Source organism: Arachis hypogaea, chromosome 16, assembly GCF_003086295.3.
Source record: "Arachis hypogaea cultivar Tifrunner chromosome 16, arahy.Tifrunner.gnm2.J5K5, whole genome shotgun sequence".
NCBI classification, from domain to species: Eukaryota; Viridiplantae; Streptophyta; class Magnoliopsida; order Fabales; family Fabaceae; genus Arachis; species Arachis hypogaea.
In genome coordinates, this window is record NC_092051.1 from 30,472,682 (window position 1) to 30,490,093 (window position 17,412).

General features: G+C 29.9%; 1 protein-coding gene and 1 long non-coding RNA gene across 3 annotated transcripts; one reads left to right on the plus strand and one right to left on the minus strand.

Moving 5' to 3' along the window:
- The first annotated feature begins 2,361 nt into the window (after positions 1-2,361).
- On the plus strand, positions 2,362-6,571 carry LOC114925451 (uncharacterized). 2 transcript variants are annotated; one of them, XM_072220182.1, is made up of 7 exons: positions 2,394-2,699; positions 4,728-4,885; positions 4,981-5,193; positions 5,268-5,360; positions 5,440-5,541; positions 5,647-5,985; positions 6,256-6,571. In XM_072220182.1, exons 3-6 carry the CDS (start codon positions 5,191-5,193, stop codon positions 5,746-5,748), a joined length of 300 nt encoding a protein of 99 aa, XP_072076283.1. In that variant the 5' UTR covers positions 2,394-2,699; positions 4,728-4,885; positions 4,981-5,190; the 3' UTR covers positions 5,749-5,985; positions 6,256-6,571. The 2 variants fall into 2 exon arrangements, with proteins under 2 accessions (XP_072076282.1, XP_072076283.1); XM_072220181.1 differs by lacking the exons at positions 4,728-4,885; positions 4,981-5,193 and having other exon boundaries at positions 2,362-2,699.
- A 7,651-nt stretch (positions 6,572-14,222) lies between these two features.
- Positions 14,223-17,212, minus strand: LOC112758873 (uncharacterized). Its single transcript, XR_011874183.1, has 4 exons — positions 16,846-17,212; positions 15,673-15,771; positions 14,493-14,560; positions 14,223-14,358 (listed from the first exon to the last, which is right to left on the minus strand). It is a non-coding gene; the product is annotated as an uncharacterized lncRNA (long non-coding RNA).
- Positions 17,213-17,412: the final 200 nt, after the last annotated feature.

Genomic DNA, 17,412 nt, shown 5'->3' on the forward strand with positions numbered 1-17,412 from the left:
AAAGCCTTAGAAAGTAAGGTTAGTAGAGAATTAAGAGAATCAAACCTTAAACACATGGGTAACAGAACCGTGGCTTGCCACCACGCGTTCCAGGTTGAATCTCGATACTCTATTGACCGTACGTCGTAAAGGTGACCAGGCACGTATAAATTCCCGGGTATGGATATCCCCCATTGAGTGATTAAATGATGAATGAATGTGAAAGCTATGCATAGACTCATAAGGATGCGCGATGGGGGACAGTCTAAGGTTTTCGAACTTGTCGGGTTGGCTGGATAACCGACAGATGAGCCTCATCAGCCATAGGATAGGCATGCATCATGTGCATTTGTTTGTTTTGATTGCTATGTATTACCTGAGATTGCCTAACCGAATATATATCCTGCTATCTGTTATACTTACTACTTGCACTATCTGTTTCTACCTGTGTGTGAACTTGTTTGGTTGCTTGTCTCTGCTGAATTATGGATGACGGAGGAACGGAGGAAGGGTGAATTGGTTGGGTGTTATATGTTAGGTTTTAAAGCAAATAAGTATAGGGTACCTAGTGTGTTACCTACCCCTTTTTATGGCTTCTGCTTAGAAATTAGGTTTTATAATTATATATCGGAGTTCTAGGATTGCCTCTGGCATTTCTAGGACCTTATTTATTATAGGCGTGGCATCTTTACCATTCTGAGAACCTCCGGTACTGTGTTGTTATTTTCAGATGCAGGTCGAGAGGCTCCTCGCTAGGCGTCTGGATCTTTGAAGCGGAGTAATCCCTGGGTTATTTTGGGTTTTATGTTTGTATATATATGTACCTAGGTACTTAGCTTGCTCTCTAAGAAACTTGTTTATTTTGTTCCTCATAGAGGTTGAGGGAGAGCTAGGGTCTTATTTTGTATTTTGAGAATTTTGGGATACCTGTATATTATGTATATATATTCTCTGGCCAGCCTTGGCTTCGCGGGCTGAGTCAGGAGCTAGTTATGATGTATTCTTGGCTTTCTTTACTCTTTCGCTTATTCCTATCCTTAATTTTTAGGTTTCTTAGCACGCAAATAATTCTGTTCCCTGAGCGTTGCGCTTTTTATTTTGCGATTTTGTTTACCCGTTTTTCAAGACTCCTAGTATATTATCTCTTTACACTGTTATATGTGTATATTTTATGATTAGAGGTTCGTAACACCATACTACATCTGTTCTACAACTTAAGCGTAAAACTCTGTGTAGTAGGGTGTTACACTACTAGACCACCTGGTTATGAGTTAAATAGACCTGTGTACATTGTGGGAGAAGTGTGGGATGAATTTGATCCACTCTCTTTTGCAAAAAGTTGCTCTAATAAGTAAACAAGATGTGATTTACTAACTTCGTGCAAAATTAATTCTATACTTCATGTTGTGTTGAAGTTTTTGTGGATAATGTATTTAATATGTTAATTCTCAAATCTCTATATTGTTTTTATTGTATATTTATTTATTAATTTATTAATTTGTTAATTGTTAATTGTGTTAGACTTTAAAATTTTAAGCGTGTGTTTAGCAAATATGTTGGAGAGGATAAAAGTGCGTTTAAATTCTTTGAACGCTATTTTTTATGTTTGGCAACCTTTTTTCCTCCTTTTTTTCCTCTAAACATAGAAGTGATTTTACAACCTAAAAGCGTGTTTACTTGAAGTAAGAAATTGTTGCTTCTACGTTCACTTAAACGAGCGTTTACTTTTGATGATCATGATTGATTTTAATTATTTTTTTCAAAAGAATTTTTAAATTTGTTTCAAGTCATTTCAAATATTTTAATTTTTTTATCAAATTTTAGTACCTTTTTTATATTTTGATTTTTTATTTTTTATTAACTTTTTTAATTAAGTTTGTTATTGTATTTCTATTAAAATATGAATTACTAATCAAATTTAAAATAATAAAATAAATAAAAAACTGATCATATATAACAATAGAGTCATAAGTAATAAAATTTTATCGTCCGAAATAATACTAAATGAAAGAATATTAAGAGTACTAAAAAAATTATAGGATATTTTTTGTTTGACATTGTAAAATTTATTATGGTAACTCTTGTTCACTATTTATTATTCTAATTTGTTATAATATGTATTATTGTTCCTATTAGAAATGATAAATTAAATAAAAAATTAATTACAAATAATAATAAAAACGTAATTAGTAAAAAGTTAGAACCCAAAACAGTAAATAAAATAATATTATTGAGAGCATATCACTACAAAAAAGGCTATAATATAGGAATTCGTTAACAAGGTTTTAAAAAACTCTTGCAAATTTAAATTTGAAAATAAAATATTTTCTTTTATTTTATTAAAAAATTTATTAACCGGAGTTTTAATTTTAGATAACAGGATTTTTAACAACCCCTTCAATTAAAAAAGATTTGCCAACACAATTTGGGAAGCGCAAAATCCTCTTCTTCCCGCAAAACTCAATTCCCTTCCTCCCACCCTTTTTTGCTCCCACTTTTCTAACATTGTAACTGCTTCGTTCTTCGCATTTCTTCATTGATTGCCGTTTTTCGTCGTTGTGCCTCTGCTACTCGCGTTCGTTTTGCTTTGCTGTTGGCGTTCGCATTTGCTGCTGCTGTTCCTGTTCGCATTCCGGCTCAGTTCATATTGCTGCTATTGTTAGCACTCCATTGCTCAGTTGTTTCCGTTCATAATGGCAGCTGTGTGCTTCTATGCAAAGGTAACAATTTGATAGCATATACATATTGAAATTATTAGGGTTCATACACTGATTTTTGAATTACATGTGTGGTAGAACATAAAAGAGGGATTTATTGTGATGGTTATGCAGAGCTTTGTTTATTTATGTTAATGTGTCCTCCATTTAAATGAATTGTTGCTTGAGTCTTTCTTCAATGCTGACTCCTGATATTGTACTGATTCAGTGTTCTGTTTTTTCATTTTTTATAAATTTCATATTAAATCGATAGATGTTTTTTCAATACTTTCTAAATTTTCAATTTTATTGAGTACTATATACAAATTCTTATTAGTTTTATCGACAATGGTTTGAAACATGTACTGAATTAAGGTTGATTTTAATGGTAAGGCAGCAAAAGAGGTCCATTAAATAGAACTAAAAATAATAAGTTGATAACATGCATGGTTAATGTAAAGTGATAAATAACTTAGTAATAGTGATAAAAGATTTGTAGAATGATAATACATAAAAACTTAAATGAGTTATATATTAATATTCAGGAGATTATTTTAAACTCCTAATTATTATTGAATCTCTAATTCTTTATCCTTCAAAATCTTAGGGAGAGTTGGAATTCTTATAATGGATATTGGTGTTGTAATAATTGGGCATAGCTTTAAAAGAAACTTAGTAGAATATAATTAAACATATATAGCTTTTATTTTCTTATTTTCTTTGCACACGCTTCACTGGCTAATTGAAGTTGACAAGAGTAGTTGGAGGGTCTTGATAACTTAGTTAGTTCAATTTGTTTGAAATTAAAGTATTTGAAAGCACTATATATAGCAGCATTGATTAGTTTCATGCATGACTCCTGATATTGTACTGATTCAGTATTTTATTTTTTCATTTTTTATAAATTTCATATTAAATCGATAGAAGTTTTTTCAATACTTTCTAAATTTTCAAATTTGTTGAGTACTATATACATACTCTTATTAGTTCTACCGACATTGGTTTAAAACATGTATTGAATTAAGGTTGGTTTTAATGGCAAGGCAGTACAAAGAGGTCCATTAAATAGAATTAAAAATGATAAGTTGATAATATGCATGGTTAATGTAAAGTGATAAATAACTTAGTAATAGTGATAAAAGATTTGTAGAATGATAAGACATAAAAATTTAAATGAGTTATATATTAATATTCAGAATAAACTCCCAATTATTATTGAATGTCTAATTGTTTATCCTTCGAAACTTTAAGGAGAGTTGGAATTCTAATACTGTGATTAGTAATGGATATTGGTGCTGTAATAATTGGGTATAGCTTTAAAAGAAACTTAGTAGAATATAATCAAATATATATGGCTTTTATTTTCTTGTTTTCTTTGCATACACTTCACTTGTATTTGGGTCCACACTATCTATATATATTGGAACACAATTTTTATCTGGAACATAATATATACCGGTTCTACAAGTTTGTCATTTTCAAAATTCAAGTCTAAAACATTTATTAGCTTAGGGTCTTTGACAAATTATACATGGATCCTGATGAATATATACATACGGTGGTGTTTCATATGTAAGTTAATTAAAATTTCTCACTTGTCAATATCAACTATGATGCACAAAGAACATACATAAGACCATTTCCTTGCTTGTGTTCACTAACAATTTGTTAACAAAGCATTGTCTGATTATCGTTCTTATTATCTTTTTTTCTTTTCTTTTTTGTTATAGAATGGTCAAATTCTCGATAAGTATTAAGACCAAATTTATGTATAGATGCTTGTTTATATATATATATATATATATATATATATATATATCAGCCAATTATATTAAAAGCTTTTAATTGTAAAATGTTTAAAATTTAATTTTTAAAAGTAATTATGTACTTACATATAATTGATTTTATATGCAAATATTTTGTTTTTAAATTTTTAATTTAATTCTTAATTTTTTAAATAAAGACACAATGGAACTATTAAGACTAGAAGGCTAAAAGTTAAAGAAATGGATAACTTATCTAGAGATGACCAAGTTATTGTAAACTTTGAAGATCAACAAGCTATTGGAGAAGCCCAAGATTTGCTTGCTGGATATCTAGGAACATTGGCAGTTGATTGTAAGCTATTTTCAATCAATTTCTCAAAGTGGTCAGGACCTTTAGGTATATCTCGATCTAGATTTGAAGAGTATTTTAGTAACTTGCTGAAGGTATATATTTAAAATATTTACTTTTTATCAAATTCTTAATAATATTATCTATTGTTAATGATATCTTGTTATTTATATATGATTATTTTTTATAGCCAAAATTTCATTTCAAAATTTCTGAGGACATTGCAAAGCGATATTGCAAATTAAGCCTTGCAAAAAAGTGGTCACAACATAGAATTAAGTTATGGGATGAGTTCTATGATCCATGCATGAGTAGACAAGCAATCATTGATAATGTCCCAGTTGGCATTGACAGAGATCAATGGGCATCCTTTGTTCAGTATTAGTTTCTACCTTCTACAATGGTAACATGCTAAATTTTTGAGGATATAATATTAATACGTAATCACTTTTCTAATCTTCATTTTCTTTTTCATAGGAGATGTGTAAGAGAAATAAGGAAGTTCGCAAGAAGCAAACATTTCCCCATCCTGGTGGCTCGAAACCCATTTCAAGGAAAAGACATGAAATAGTATGAACCATCACTCATTTTTTTTTTGTTACTAAATTATCATATGCTCTTTAACATTTTTTTATATTCTTTTGCATAGTTTTTAGAAATTGGACGAAAAATTAGCCGTGGAGAAATGTACATAGAAACTCATAAGAAGAAAGATGGATCGTTTGTGACTGATGAAGCAAGGGATATAGCGGTAAGTTGTACTTTTTAGTCTATTTTAGTAAAAAGTGTAACTTCAAAATCTGCCAAACCTTAATGTTATTTTGTTAATTTTTTGTTGTTTAAATCTCAACTGTAGGAACAAATTGAAGTACTTATGGCTCAAAATGAGAAAGATAAATCTGGACCATCCACAAATGATGCTATTGGCAAAGTGTTTGGGGAAGGAGCATTCTGGTAGAGTGCGATGCATGGGAATAGGAGCAACACTACTAATACTTTCAGAAATGTCAATCATCCTAGCCAGTTAGCTAATTCTGCAATTTCAATGTCATCTACTACCAATTACTCCCAAGCTGATTTTAAACGTTTGGAGTCTAAATTTGATGGGACATTGACTACATTTAAGGCTTATTTTCTTGCTAAAGAAGGAAGAATTCCTGTTGAACTTACTAGTATATTTGACCATGGAGCTTAGGTAAATTGCCTTCTCTTTTCGATTTTATGTTGCACTAATAATTTTGAAAATTATGATAAATGATAACTATTATATTATGCTAATGTTCTAGCATGGTATTAGTCTTGTATATTCTAACCTTACATCCCTACTGTTACTAATTTGTTGTTCAAGTTTTTGACACAAGGAAAGGTTAATGCCTTCTTAAATTATTTTTTATTTGAATTGTTGTTATAGTGTCATAGATGTGGCAATTTTTATGTTGACATTTCTGTTTTTAATTTATTTTAGGCTAATGATGTTGACAACGAAACTATTACACTGACAACAAGAAGAACATCATCAGACGGAAGCAATGAAAATCGTGAAGACATTGTTTAGCATTGCTTTAAAGATTGATTAGTTGTTTATTGTTGCACATTTGTTAGGGTATTATGTTGCAATTTTTTACTAAACAAACTTATTCAAGTAGTGAACTCATTAGTGGTAGTTATGAGTTTATATTATTTTAGCTTATTAAAATTTTTAGGATTAGACATATAAAGACAGTGAAGATTCAAATATTATGCATTTTATTATAATATAACAAAGTTATTATTTATTTTAATGGGTTATATTTTAGATTTATACTTTAAAGAATTTTACTTTTATTAAAATTTGCATTCTAATTAATATTTTATAAAATAAGAAAAAACTAGATATATCATAGTATATCTTATTTTGGCGTTACATTATAAATTGCGGGAGTTCACAACTCCAACAAAATAAAAAGTTGTTTTAAGTATAAGATATTTGCGGGGGTTTAAAACTCCCACAACCTGAATCAAAACTGCTACAACATAGAACCGTTGGAGATCTTTAGAAACCGATGCAATTTAGTTGAAACTCCCACAAACAGCGGAGGGCAAAAAACCGCCTTAATTTTGAGTTCAAAATAGCAATGGTTCTAAAAAAAACTCCCATAACTTATTGCAGGACACCTAACTGCGTCATTTTACTAAACCATCGTTACACAACTTGCGGGGATTAAAAACCCCCCGCAAAACAAAAAAAAACTCCCGCAAATTAGCGCCTTTTTTGTAGTGATATATAAGGAGTACTAAAATATGGTATTTTAATGTTATTTTTAATTAAATAAATAAATATTAATTTTTATTATATAAAGAATACTTAAAAAGTTGTCCATTTTTATATGGTATTTTTAATTTAATAAATAAATATTAATTTTGATTATAATAGTAAAAAATTATAACATACTAAAATAGAGTATTATAAAAAATACTATATAAAAATATACTTGTCATGTGAGAAGTAGAAGCAATAAATTTAAAGAGAGTAATGTTACATGTATCCCAAAATCAGTCATCAAAATCAGCTACCAGTATAAAATACATGTTGAAATATAAATATATATTAAAAATAAATTAAACCACACATATATTTATACACAAATACATTAGTGGCTGATTTTGATATATAAATAGCTTTTTTTATTTAAAAGTAATTTAGTTAGAAACAAAAAAAATTCAATTACATAAGTAATAATAAAATTGAGCAAATTGGCTGTTTATGTTGGTATGGCATAATATTAAAAAGTTAGAATATATTAAAATAGTACCTTGGCCTATGTTTTAATAATAGATAAATAGATACATATTACATTTATGAACTTCACGTATTTATTGTTATAAGTAAAGTTTCTCTTATTAATGATTTAGATAATTTAGTTAATGAATAAATATTAGTATTTTTTTAGTCTTTGTATCATATTAAACTATCTAATTCTAAGTAACATACAAATGTTCTTAAAAAGATCTTACTTCTTGTAACACCCTATCATACAGAGCTTTACGCTTAAGCCGTAAAACAGAGGTGATGTGGTATTACGACCTATAAAATAAAAAGTGTACATATAATCGCAGAAAGAATATAATAAACTAGGAGCCTTGAAGAACAGAAGAAATAAAAATCGCGAAATAAAAACGCAACGCTCAGAAAACGAGTTAACTTGCATACTAAGAAAACTATAGCTATCAATTATAAGATAACAAAAGTAAGAATAGAGGGCCAAAGATACAAAATAACAAGCTCTTAACTCAGCCTGCGAAGTCAAGGCTGGCCGAAGAATATATACACATATATATACATATCCAAAACCCAAATTTACATAAAAAAATCATGTCTCTCCATAAGCCTCTAAGAGGGTCAAAAGGATCAAGTCATGCGGAGAGGAAACTAAGTACGTATATATACATAACTGTACAACAAAATAACCCGATAACCACTTCACTTCAGAAGTCCAGACGCCTAACGAGGTGCTTCTCGACCTGCATCTGAAAAACAACAACATAGTATGGGGTGAGAACCAGAGGTTCTCAGTATGGTAAAGGTGTCACACATATAAGATATAAGGTCCTGGGAGTGCTAGAGGCAATTCTAGAACGCCAACACTTAGATTATTAAGCTTAAAGTATTAAACAGAAACCATAAAAGGTGGTTTTCTAAGAGTATCTAAGCCTAACTTTACTTAATCTTAAATCTGGTCTTACCGCCTTTCCTCCATACCTCCATCTCCGACAACATATCACAGACAAATAAGCAAATAAAGGCAAACACAAGAAGGTTACAAGTACTGCAAGTAGCAAATATACATTTAACATAACAAATACACTTAGGCACACCCAGTTAATGCACAAATAAGTAATTCAAGTAACATGCTCATGATGCATGACTATCCTTTGGCCGATGAGTCACATCTGTCGATTATCAAGCCACCCCAACAAGTCCGGTTTGCTAAGCCTTTGGACTGTCCCCCGATGCGCATCCCATGAGTCTATGCATAGCTTTTTCTCATATATATATATATATATATATATAATCGCTCAATGGGGGTACCATTCCTGGGAATTTATAAGTGCTCGGTCACCCTTACGTTGTAGGGTCAACAGAGTATCGAGTTTTCGACTTGGAACACGTGGTGGCAAGCCACGATACTTTACCAAGGGAGTCTCGTATCTCAGATCATTTGATTATTCAAGCCAAGTATCATACATGATCATTCATAACATTTCATAATCAATTCATCACATTTCAGCTTTACTTCACATCCAAGTTATCCCCATTTCCTAGCTTCATCTGATGATCAGGTTTAATACTATTATTTATGACTAAAGGAATGAAAATAAAGGTTTAGAAGTCTAAAATAGGGTTAAAAACTTAGAAAACCCTGTTTGCTGAAATAGGGGCCACGCGTACGCGTAGGTGAATACTTCATGTCACGCATACGCGTGGGCCATGCGTACGCGTGGACATGCATGTTGGTCCGTTACACGTACGCATGAGGCTACTCGCGTGCGATTTCCCAAAAACCTGATTAGGCAGAAAGTTGCAGATTTACATAATTTTTTTTACCAAACTTCCGACGCACATAACTTAATCATTTTAAATCATTTTTCATCCGTTCTTCAAACGGCATAAACTTCACGAACCCAATTTTCATTTAAAACAAGTTGGAAACAAATTGAGGGTCCGAAAGCCAAGTTATAGCTTGTCGAAGTTCGGCCCAAAACCAAATTCTTACAAACTTTTTAAACCTCCATTTTCTTGTTCATTCCATTCACATATCATCCATTCTCACCTGAAAAATCAACCCTAACACATACAATAACCCAGCCACAAGATCCTACACCAATTCATCATCCAAGACACAACAACATGGAACACTTTCACAACTCACAATTTCACTAGGCATTTGTTCATATGTACAAAATCATATCATCATCAACTCAACATTTACCACACCATTACTCATATAACAACAATTACCATTACATAACCAATTCTCATCCAAGATGTTAAGGACACTAAGCATCATACATTTCCATATGTTCCAACTTATCCTAAGGTCATCTAGCCTAAGTTTTCACAGAACATTATATATTAAATACAAGAAACCTAAACTATACCTTAGCCAATTTTCTGCATATTGTCCAAGGCAACTTACTAAAATAAATACAGCCCCCAAAAGTCCAAAAATAGCTTTCTCCAAGATCCAATATCCACAAATTCAAGCTCCAATTATTTATTCACAACCTAATACACATCCATAACATATATATACCCAATTTAATACCCAACACATAAATTCAGTAAATTAAATAGGATTTATGGTATCCTCACCTTACCCAAGCTTTGTATAAGCAAGAGTGAACGTTTTCCTCAAGCTAATTGGATCCTAAAACATCAAAAAGAAAAGAAATTCAATACCTCCACATAATTTTCAAAAATTGGGAAAGAAGAGGCTGAGAGTGAATAAGCGGATTACCTATGAAATTGTTCCAGTAGAAAACGTAGAGCTCGACGCGGTGGTCACGTGGCCGCAAACAGTGCAGCGATCGAAGCCTGGACGGAGGAGATACGGTGATATGAATTTACCGTAAGAGGGTTGGGGGATTCTTTTCTTCTTCTCCCCTGTGTATTGCTTTCAGCGTTCTTACTGAAATGGAAAAGAAGAAACCGTACTTCATTTAAGTGTGCTGGGCTGGTTGGGCCCACGGGCCCAATTTGGATTTAGTTCAACCGGTTCGGCCTGTTGGTCCAATATTGGGCCGAATTCTTTGAAATTAATGTCAAAATTCTCGTTTCGATGAGATCTATCCTAATTTAATATAATATTCATATTTTTAATTTTTTTATTAAAAACTAATTTATTGACTAATTATTTACTAATTTAACGGAGTTTACACTTCTTCGTTATAAAAATATATGTTTTTGATATTTTATTAATTATTGTTTTGTTGTTCAAAGAATATTTACAAAATAACAATATAGCAATGTATATTTTTTATTTATTCAGAAGAGAATATTCTTCTTGGTAAATGATGATTAGGTTAAATTGATTCCTTCGAAGATTGTTCTTTATTATTTTTTTTTCTTTATATAAAAGTAACATATATATAGAGTAACTTAAAGAAAAATAAATGCTATAAAATTAAAAATATTGAATAATTTAAAGAAAAATAAATACCATAATAATTATTTAAAAATGAGTATAAAAAATAGAATGAATTATACCTGATAAAGACAAATAATATCAACATTAAAAGTATATAGTATCTTATATTAAAGTAAAGATTAAGAGAATGTGAAAATTATTGGGTAACTTAAAAAACAAATACCATCAGAGTGAAAAAAATTATAATCTATAATAACGAGTCACGTGAGAAGTAGAAGCAAAAGATTTATAAATAATTCAATTAGAAACAAAAAATATTAAAAGTAATTCAATTAGATAAATAATAATCAAATTGAATCAAAATTAACTATTTATGCTAAGTTGTTAACATGCATAATATTAAAATGTTAAAAGACTAAAAATATATTAAAAAATACCGTAAACTTTTTTTTAAAGTATTATGGATATTAGATTTATGAACTACACGTATTTATTATTATAATTAAAATTTCTATTATTAATAACTTATATAATTTACTTAATGAACAATTATTACATTTTTTTAAGTTGTTGTATTATATTTAAAAATTAATTCCTTCAAAAGTAGTTCTTTATTATTTTCTTTATAATTCTTTATATAAAAATAGTAAAAAAATAATTTAGAGTTAGTTATTTAGTTATTAAAAAAAAAGAGTTTTAAATATTGAATCCTACTTTTAGAATCATGTTAATTTCTTTTTTTAAGTACTATCCTTTAAAAGAGTAAAAAAAAGCTGGGTTAAAATCTATATACCAATATACTTAATATTTTAAAAAATAGTTAACTTTATAGGAAGTTTCTCGGTCGGTTTTAAAATTAAAGAAACTCAATATTATATTCAAATAATCTTTTTTTACCATTGATTTTTCTTCTGTAGATTGTGCAAATAAATGGTGTTGATTTCATCCGAAGACGTCATTCCATACCATACCCCTAATATTATGTGACACTATTAAGGATTTATTTTTAATCACAAAGTTTTCCTTCTTCCAGTTGACTCTTTTCTTTTCAGTGTCATAATGAATGAAGAAACTATTGAACTTCCTGTTCATGATATCGACAACACTATATTCAGAAGCTTATTCTATGTGCAGGTACCTACTACTACATGAAAAAACTCCTTCTGTTTCTGTATACTTTCACTTTTCATGCTCATAGGGAAAACTTTAATACAATTGACAATTATTTTTTATTTTTATTGAATATTTTTTTATTAAACAAACTGAAATCTATTAAAAGTATTTTATTATTTATTTTATATTATTGTATTACTCTACATTATAAAATGTTTTCATATGTGTCATTATTTTTGTGAGTTTATGAGTTTATCTTGTTAGTTCAAAAAATGGAAACCACATATATTCTAACTTCTGCCGGCATGTATTATCCTTTTGAAAAAATTACTCCTTGGTCTGAACACTACGAAATTAAAGTTCAAGTTGTGAGGTTGTGGACATTACCAAATGTTGATACTGATGAAGAAAGACGTTGTTTTCTACAAATATTATTAATGGATGAAAAGGTGATTTAGTTTAAATATTTATCTTTGTTACTATAATAGTAGTTGCCAGTAATCTTATTTTTTTAATTTTAATTATTAATATTTTGTTTCAAATCATGCTTTTGTAGTTCAACAAGGTTCAATGCACTGTAAACAACAATTTGATTAATCATTTTCAAAGTATTATGAAAGAAGGGAATATCTATTCCATATCTCAGTTCACTGTTGTCCCAAATATTGGTATGGCAAAGATAACAAAGCATCGATATAAGTTGATCTTCTAGAATCATACTGAAGTTATCTTATTGCATGGTGTTAACTTTTCACCTATTCCATATGAGTTACACACTATTGAAGACCTTGTTCAGCTTACAGAAGATTCAATATATTTGATAGGTCAATATTCTCTTCTTTTATGATTATGTATTATTTATTATTAAATGTCATGATCATTATGTTGGTTGAATTTTATTACTAAAATTCTTCTTCTTTCTAACATTATATTTGCCACTTCTTTTATTTGTGTGTTAGATGTTATTGGATTCTTGATCAGTGTTCATGAATCTTCTGAGGTTAAAGATGATAATGGAAATATGGTGAAGGTTACGATTATACAACTATATTCAAATGGGTTAGAAAATGTGTTAAAAGTCTCATTTATTATTTTATTTTATTATTAACCTTTGATTTATTGGTTCTTAGTAGAGTATATTTTTTCTTGATTACGAATTTCAATTTGTTCTATCTTTTTTGTAGCTGCTATGTAATTTGCAATTTGTTTGGAAACTTTTTATCCCCAATGTGATAAGCTTTAATGAATATTGTTACACAGCCTCCTGTAGTTTTCCTTGAGTCTTTTAAGATAAAATCTTCAGCAGGTTTATTAATTTTCACTACAAGAATTTTCTTTATTTGTGACTTTTTTTCTTATTTGTGGAGGTTTATAACCCCCACCAAATAATTTGTGGAGGTTTCTAAAACCCCCAAAATTTGAGGTGCCACGAGGTCTTTTGTGGGAGTTTTTAGGAACCTCCACAATCTATTCAGTAGGGGTTTTGTATGTGTTTAGTGGGGGGTTTTGTATTGAATTTTTGTGACAATTTTAAATCACTTTTGTGGCAGTTTAAAACCTTCACAAATTAATTTTTAATTTAACAAAAATTAACTATTTTGTGAGATTTTCAAACCTCCACAAATACATAACTATTACTATTTTTTTAAAAAGTAAAATAAAACAATTTCAATATTTCAATATCATCTAATTATATAAAAAAAATACACATAAAAAAAGATTTAAAGCATACGCACAAACTAAGCTCTAAAATTTTAACATTAATAATATATAATTACATTGAAGGTCCCAATACTGAAAGACCTTTTAACATTATCAAGTTAATTTTTATTGCTTTCTGTGTAGCTGAATTTCTTCCTCAGTAGAACCACATAGCTCAAGTCCTCAATCACCTTAATTCATTAATCACTAATTAACCACAATTAAGCACTTAATTATTTCAAATCATATATATATAGTAGAGACAGAACTTTGTGAATTGCTCCCAATTGAACAACACCTTCTTTTATAGCAATGAGAGCTATGGTTTGAATCAAGAAACAATAAAGATCCTATGATGTAGACATATGAATATAAATGTTTATTATTTTCTTATCATAATCATCAAATATAATACTACCTTTATTCGAGATTGGAACTGTGCTTCCCAAGTCCTAGGATGCTGTAATTAAGAATATAATTAAGAGTAAGATTATTGATGAATTAATTAATAAGTATTATTAACTGAATCAGCTGAATTATGCCACGTTGACAAGAAGTTGATTTCTTGTTCATTAGGCTCTTTGTATATCCATTTGTGACTGTTTGCAGCAACTTTCCCTATCAACCTACACTTATTCAATTTCACCCATTACAATAATAATAATAATTAATAATTGTATTATTGATAATCACATAACATAAACAGAAGAAGAAGAAGAACCATTATTATTATTATGATTATTATTATTAGGACAATCACCAGAGTTTATTTTAGGTGCTGCTGCTGACGCTGCAAAGTTGCAGAATCCATCTTCCCACACCAATATCCTAATAATATATCATAAAACTTTTAATCGATTGCAAATTGAAAGATAAAGATCAAATATTAAGATAATTATCAAGAAAAATAATGTGAAAAGCAAATGAGAGAAGAAGAATGAAAATAATAAAAACACTCAAAAGCAAGCAAGCAAACTTCAAATGAGCCAACAATTTGCAAAAGTTTATCCAAGTCTTCATCTCTATTCCACCTTATGTGACTCACTCTCTTCCTCATTCCTTCTCTCTTTATTTCACTTTCCCTCTGTTTCTATAAGATCATCCAATTTTCCCACTCCTTAGTTACACTATTAATTACAACTTATAATGAACACGTTTTATATCAAAGAATTCTAACACGGTTACCATGTTTGATTGGCCAATTAAATAATAATTGAACATTGAGCACATAATGTTCTGTACTTTTATACTTTAAACTATGAGGTGTATGTATAGTACAATGAACTTAATGAAGATTGAATCCTATTAGTAACCAAAAAATGAAAAGCTCCTCTAAAAGAAGAACAAAAATTGCATGTATGAATCCGACAACAGTCAGTAATAATTAATAGTAGATAGATGTATATAATAACTAATAGAAAGATACATATAACATAGTACTATATATAATAATTAATAGTGAAGAAGAGACCTTTTTGGTGAAGTGGGGAATCAGAAATAGGAGAAGGAATACTTCTATTTGGAATTTGTTTGAACTTTCTTATTCCAAAAGACAGCATTTTGATGCATGCATTTTTCACCATTTTCTAAGGAATTGAGCTCCCTTAATTAAAAAACCCAATCTCCATTAGTTCAAGCCGTTTTTCTTTACAATCAGACTCCAAATTAATAGAAAACTTTGTATCATACAAATTGATGTTTGGTATATCATAGTGTTATAGAATTATAAAACATTTGAGACATTCCAAAATGATGCTTACAGAAGGCACAAGTTAAAGTGTCATCTGAGCATAAACTTCATCAGTTTCTGGGCCAGCTTGCCAAAAAAAAAATCCCCAAAAAATAACATACAATCAAAATAAGAGAATTCCAGACCTTTTATATTGATCTTCAGCTCAAAACTAATACAAAAACCAAACCAAAAAAGAAATTTTCCATACATGCAAAGTAACACTGTGAAGGAGACACAACAACTTGGATGGAAGATTGGGATAGTTAGAAATCTGTCCATCCACATCTTTCTTCAAAAACATTGCGACCTGAACAAAACCAAAAAAAAATTTTAATCAAATAAATAAACACTTAAAGGCTTGCTTTGATTATAGCTTATTATGGATTCAAAATCCAACTCCATAATTGAAAAGCTTAACAGCTTTTTCAGCATGTTAGAGAAGTTGGTTAGGGTAGTCAAGTTAAAGTTGACCAGCTCACTGTGTCCTTGAAGAAAGTAGAAGATGTGTGTTCCCACCGACGGAAGGTTCACCAAAATTTTTAATTGAGGGAGCTAATTCCTCATAAGCCAAAATCATAATACATTATATATGCATCAATTTTCATAATTTAAAAGACAGCACAACATCACCATAGAAACAAAACAAAGAAACTATGGAACAGAGAATAAAAATACAAAATGCAGATCTGAAAATGCGTTGGTTACTAAGAGAGAAAGGATAAATCCAAGATAAGGAAATTCTTTTAAATATAAACTAGTTACTAAGGTTTGTATACACTTAAGGGAAAGCAAGGGAATCTAATCTTTCAACAACAAAAAGACTAAATGCTATTTGCAACTAATAATTGGCTAAGTATTCTTCAGCAGTTAAGAATAATTACAAGAGATGTAATAAAGAACAAAATTGGTAACCAAAACAATAATAAAGACAATGCAACACTCTTATATTATATGAAACCTTTAGTATTCTCAAGATCTTAGTCCAAGATGAACTTGGAAAACTACACTACTATCAATTTATAATATCTTGCAATCATAATATCTGAAGCAATTTGTAGAAATGTAGAAATGCAGAATATCCCAATGAAACAAGAAATTGTGACAAAAATGAACAAGTAAAAGCATGCAACCATATTCAGCCAAGCCATTTCCATTTCCAATTCCATTTCAATTTGCAGGACGCCGCACAATGATAAAATTCCATAATCACGAGTCCAGTTAACGTAATAACCAAATAGCAATTACTTCATTGTCGAAACAAGTACAGTATTAGGCACTAATTTAACACATTTGAATGATTACCCTAAGCTGGTTGCTCAATTGAAACTTCAAAGAAGCAGAAAAATAGAGACAAGTGAAATATGGAGAAGAAGAAGAATACCAGTGGCAAGTCAAAGGAGAAGTAGATTTGAAACAATAGCTTGATTCAGAAGCTTTCGACTACAGAAACTACAACGGCAACGATGGCGAAAAATGAGCGGAAATGGTGGCGGAAATTGCAGTGGCAACCATAGCTACAGAGCAACCATATCTTAAACTATAATGTTGATAGAGGAGGTGGCTCAATTTATGAGCTTCTTGCGATAACTGTTGTGGCGGAATCGACGACTGCAACGGCAGCAGACCAGTGACTGAACGGCAACTACACCGACAGTAGAGAACCTAGGGTTTTGTCGATCACCATTCTCTTCTCTTCTCTCTACGACTCTACCTCGGTGAGTTTTGAAAACCTAATAATACACAAAAGAGGGTAATTTTGGGGATTAAGTTTAAATTTTATAAATCACTATTAGGGGGAGTTTTATAAATTACCATAAATAAAGTGTATTTTGGAGGTTTTTAAAAACCTCTACTAAAAAGCTCCCTCAATTAAATATAAATCTTGTAGTGTTCTACCAGTAGTTCCTAACAAATTGTATTAGTGTTGTTATTGTTTATGTTAGTTACT

What these genes read in the sequence shown, in the direction of transcription:
- LOC114925451 (XM_072220181.1), top strand. Translation starts at nt 2,673, where the DNA reads ATGGCAGCTGTGTGCTTCTATGCAAAG. An exon ending in CAAGGAAAAGACATGAAATA is followed by an intron (nt 5,361 to 5,439) that starts GTATGAACCATC and finishes TCTTTTGCATAG; the next exon opens with TTTTTAGAAATTGGACGAAA. An exon ending in ATGAAGCAAGGGATATAGCG is followed by an intron (nt 5,542 to 5,646) that starts GTAAGTTGTACT and finishes TCTCAACTGTAG; the next exon opens with GAACAAATTGAAGTACTTAT.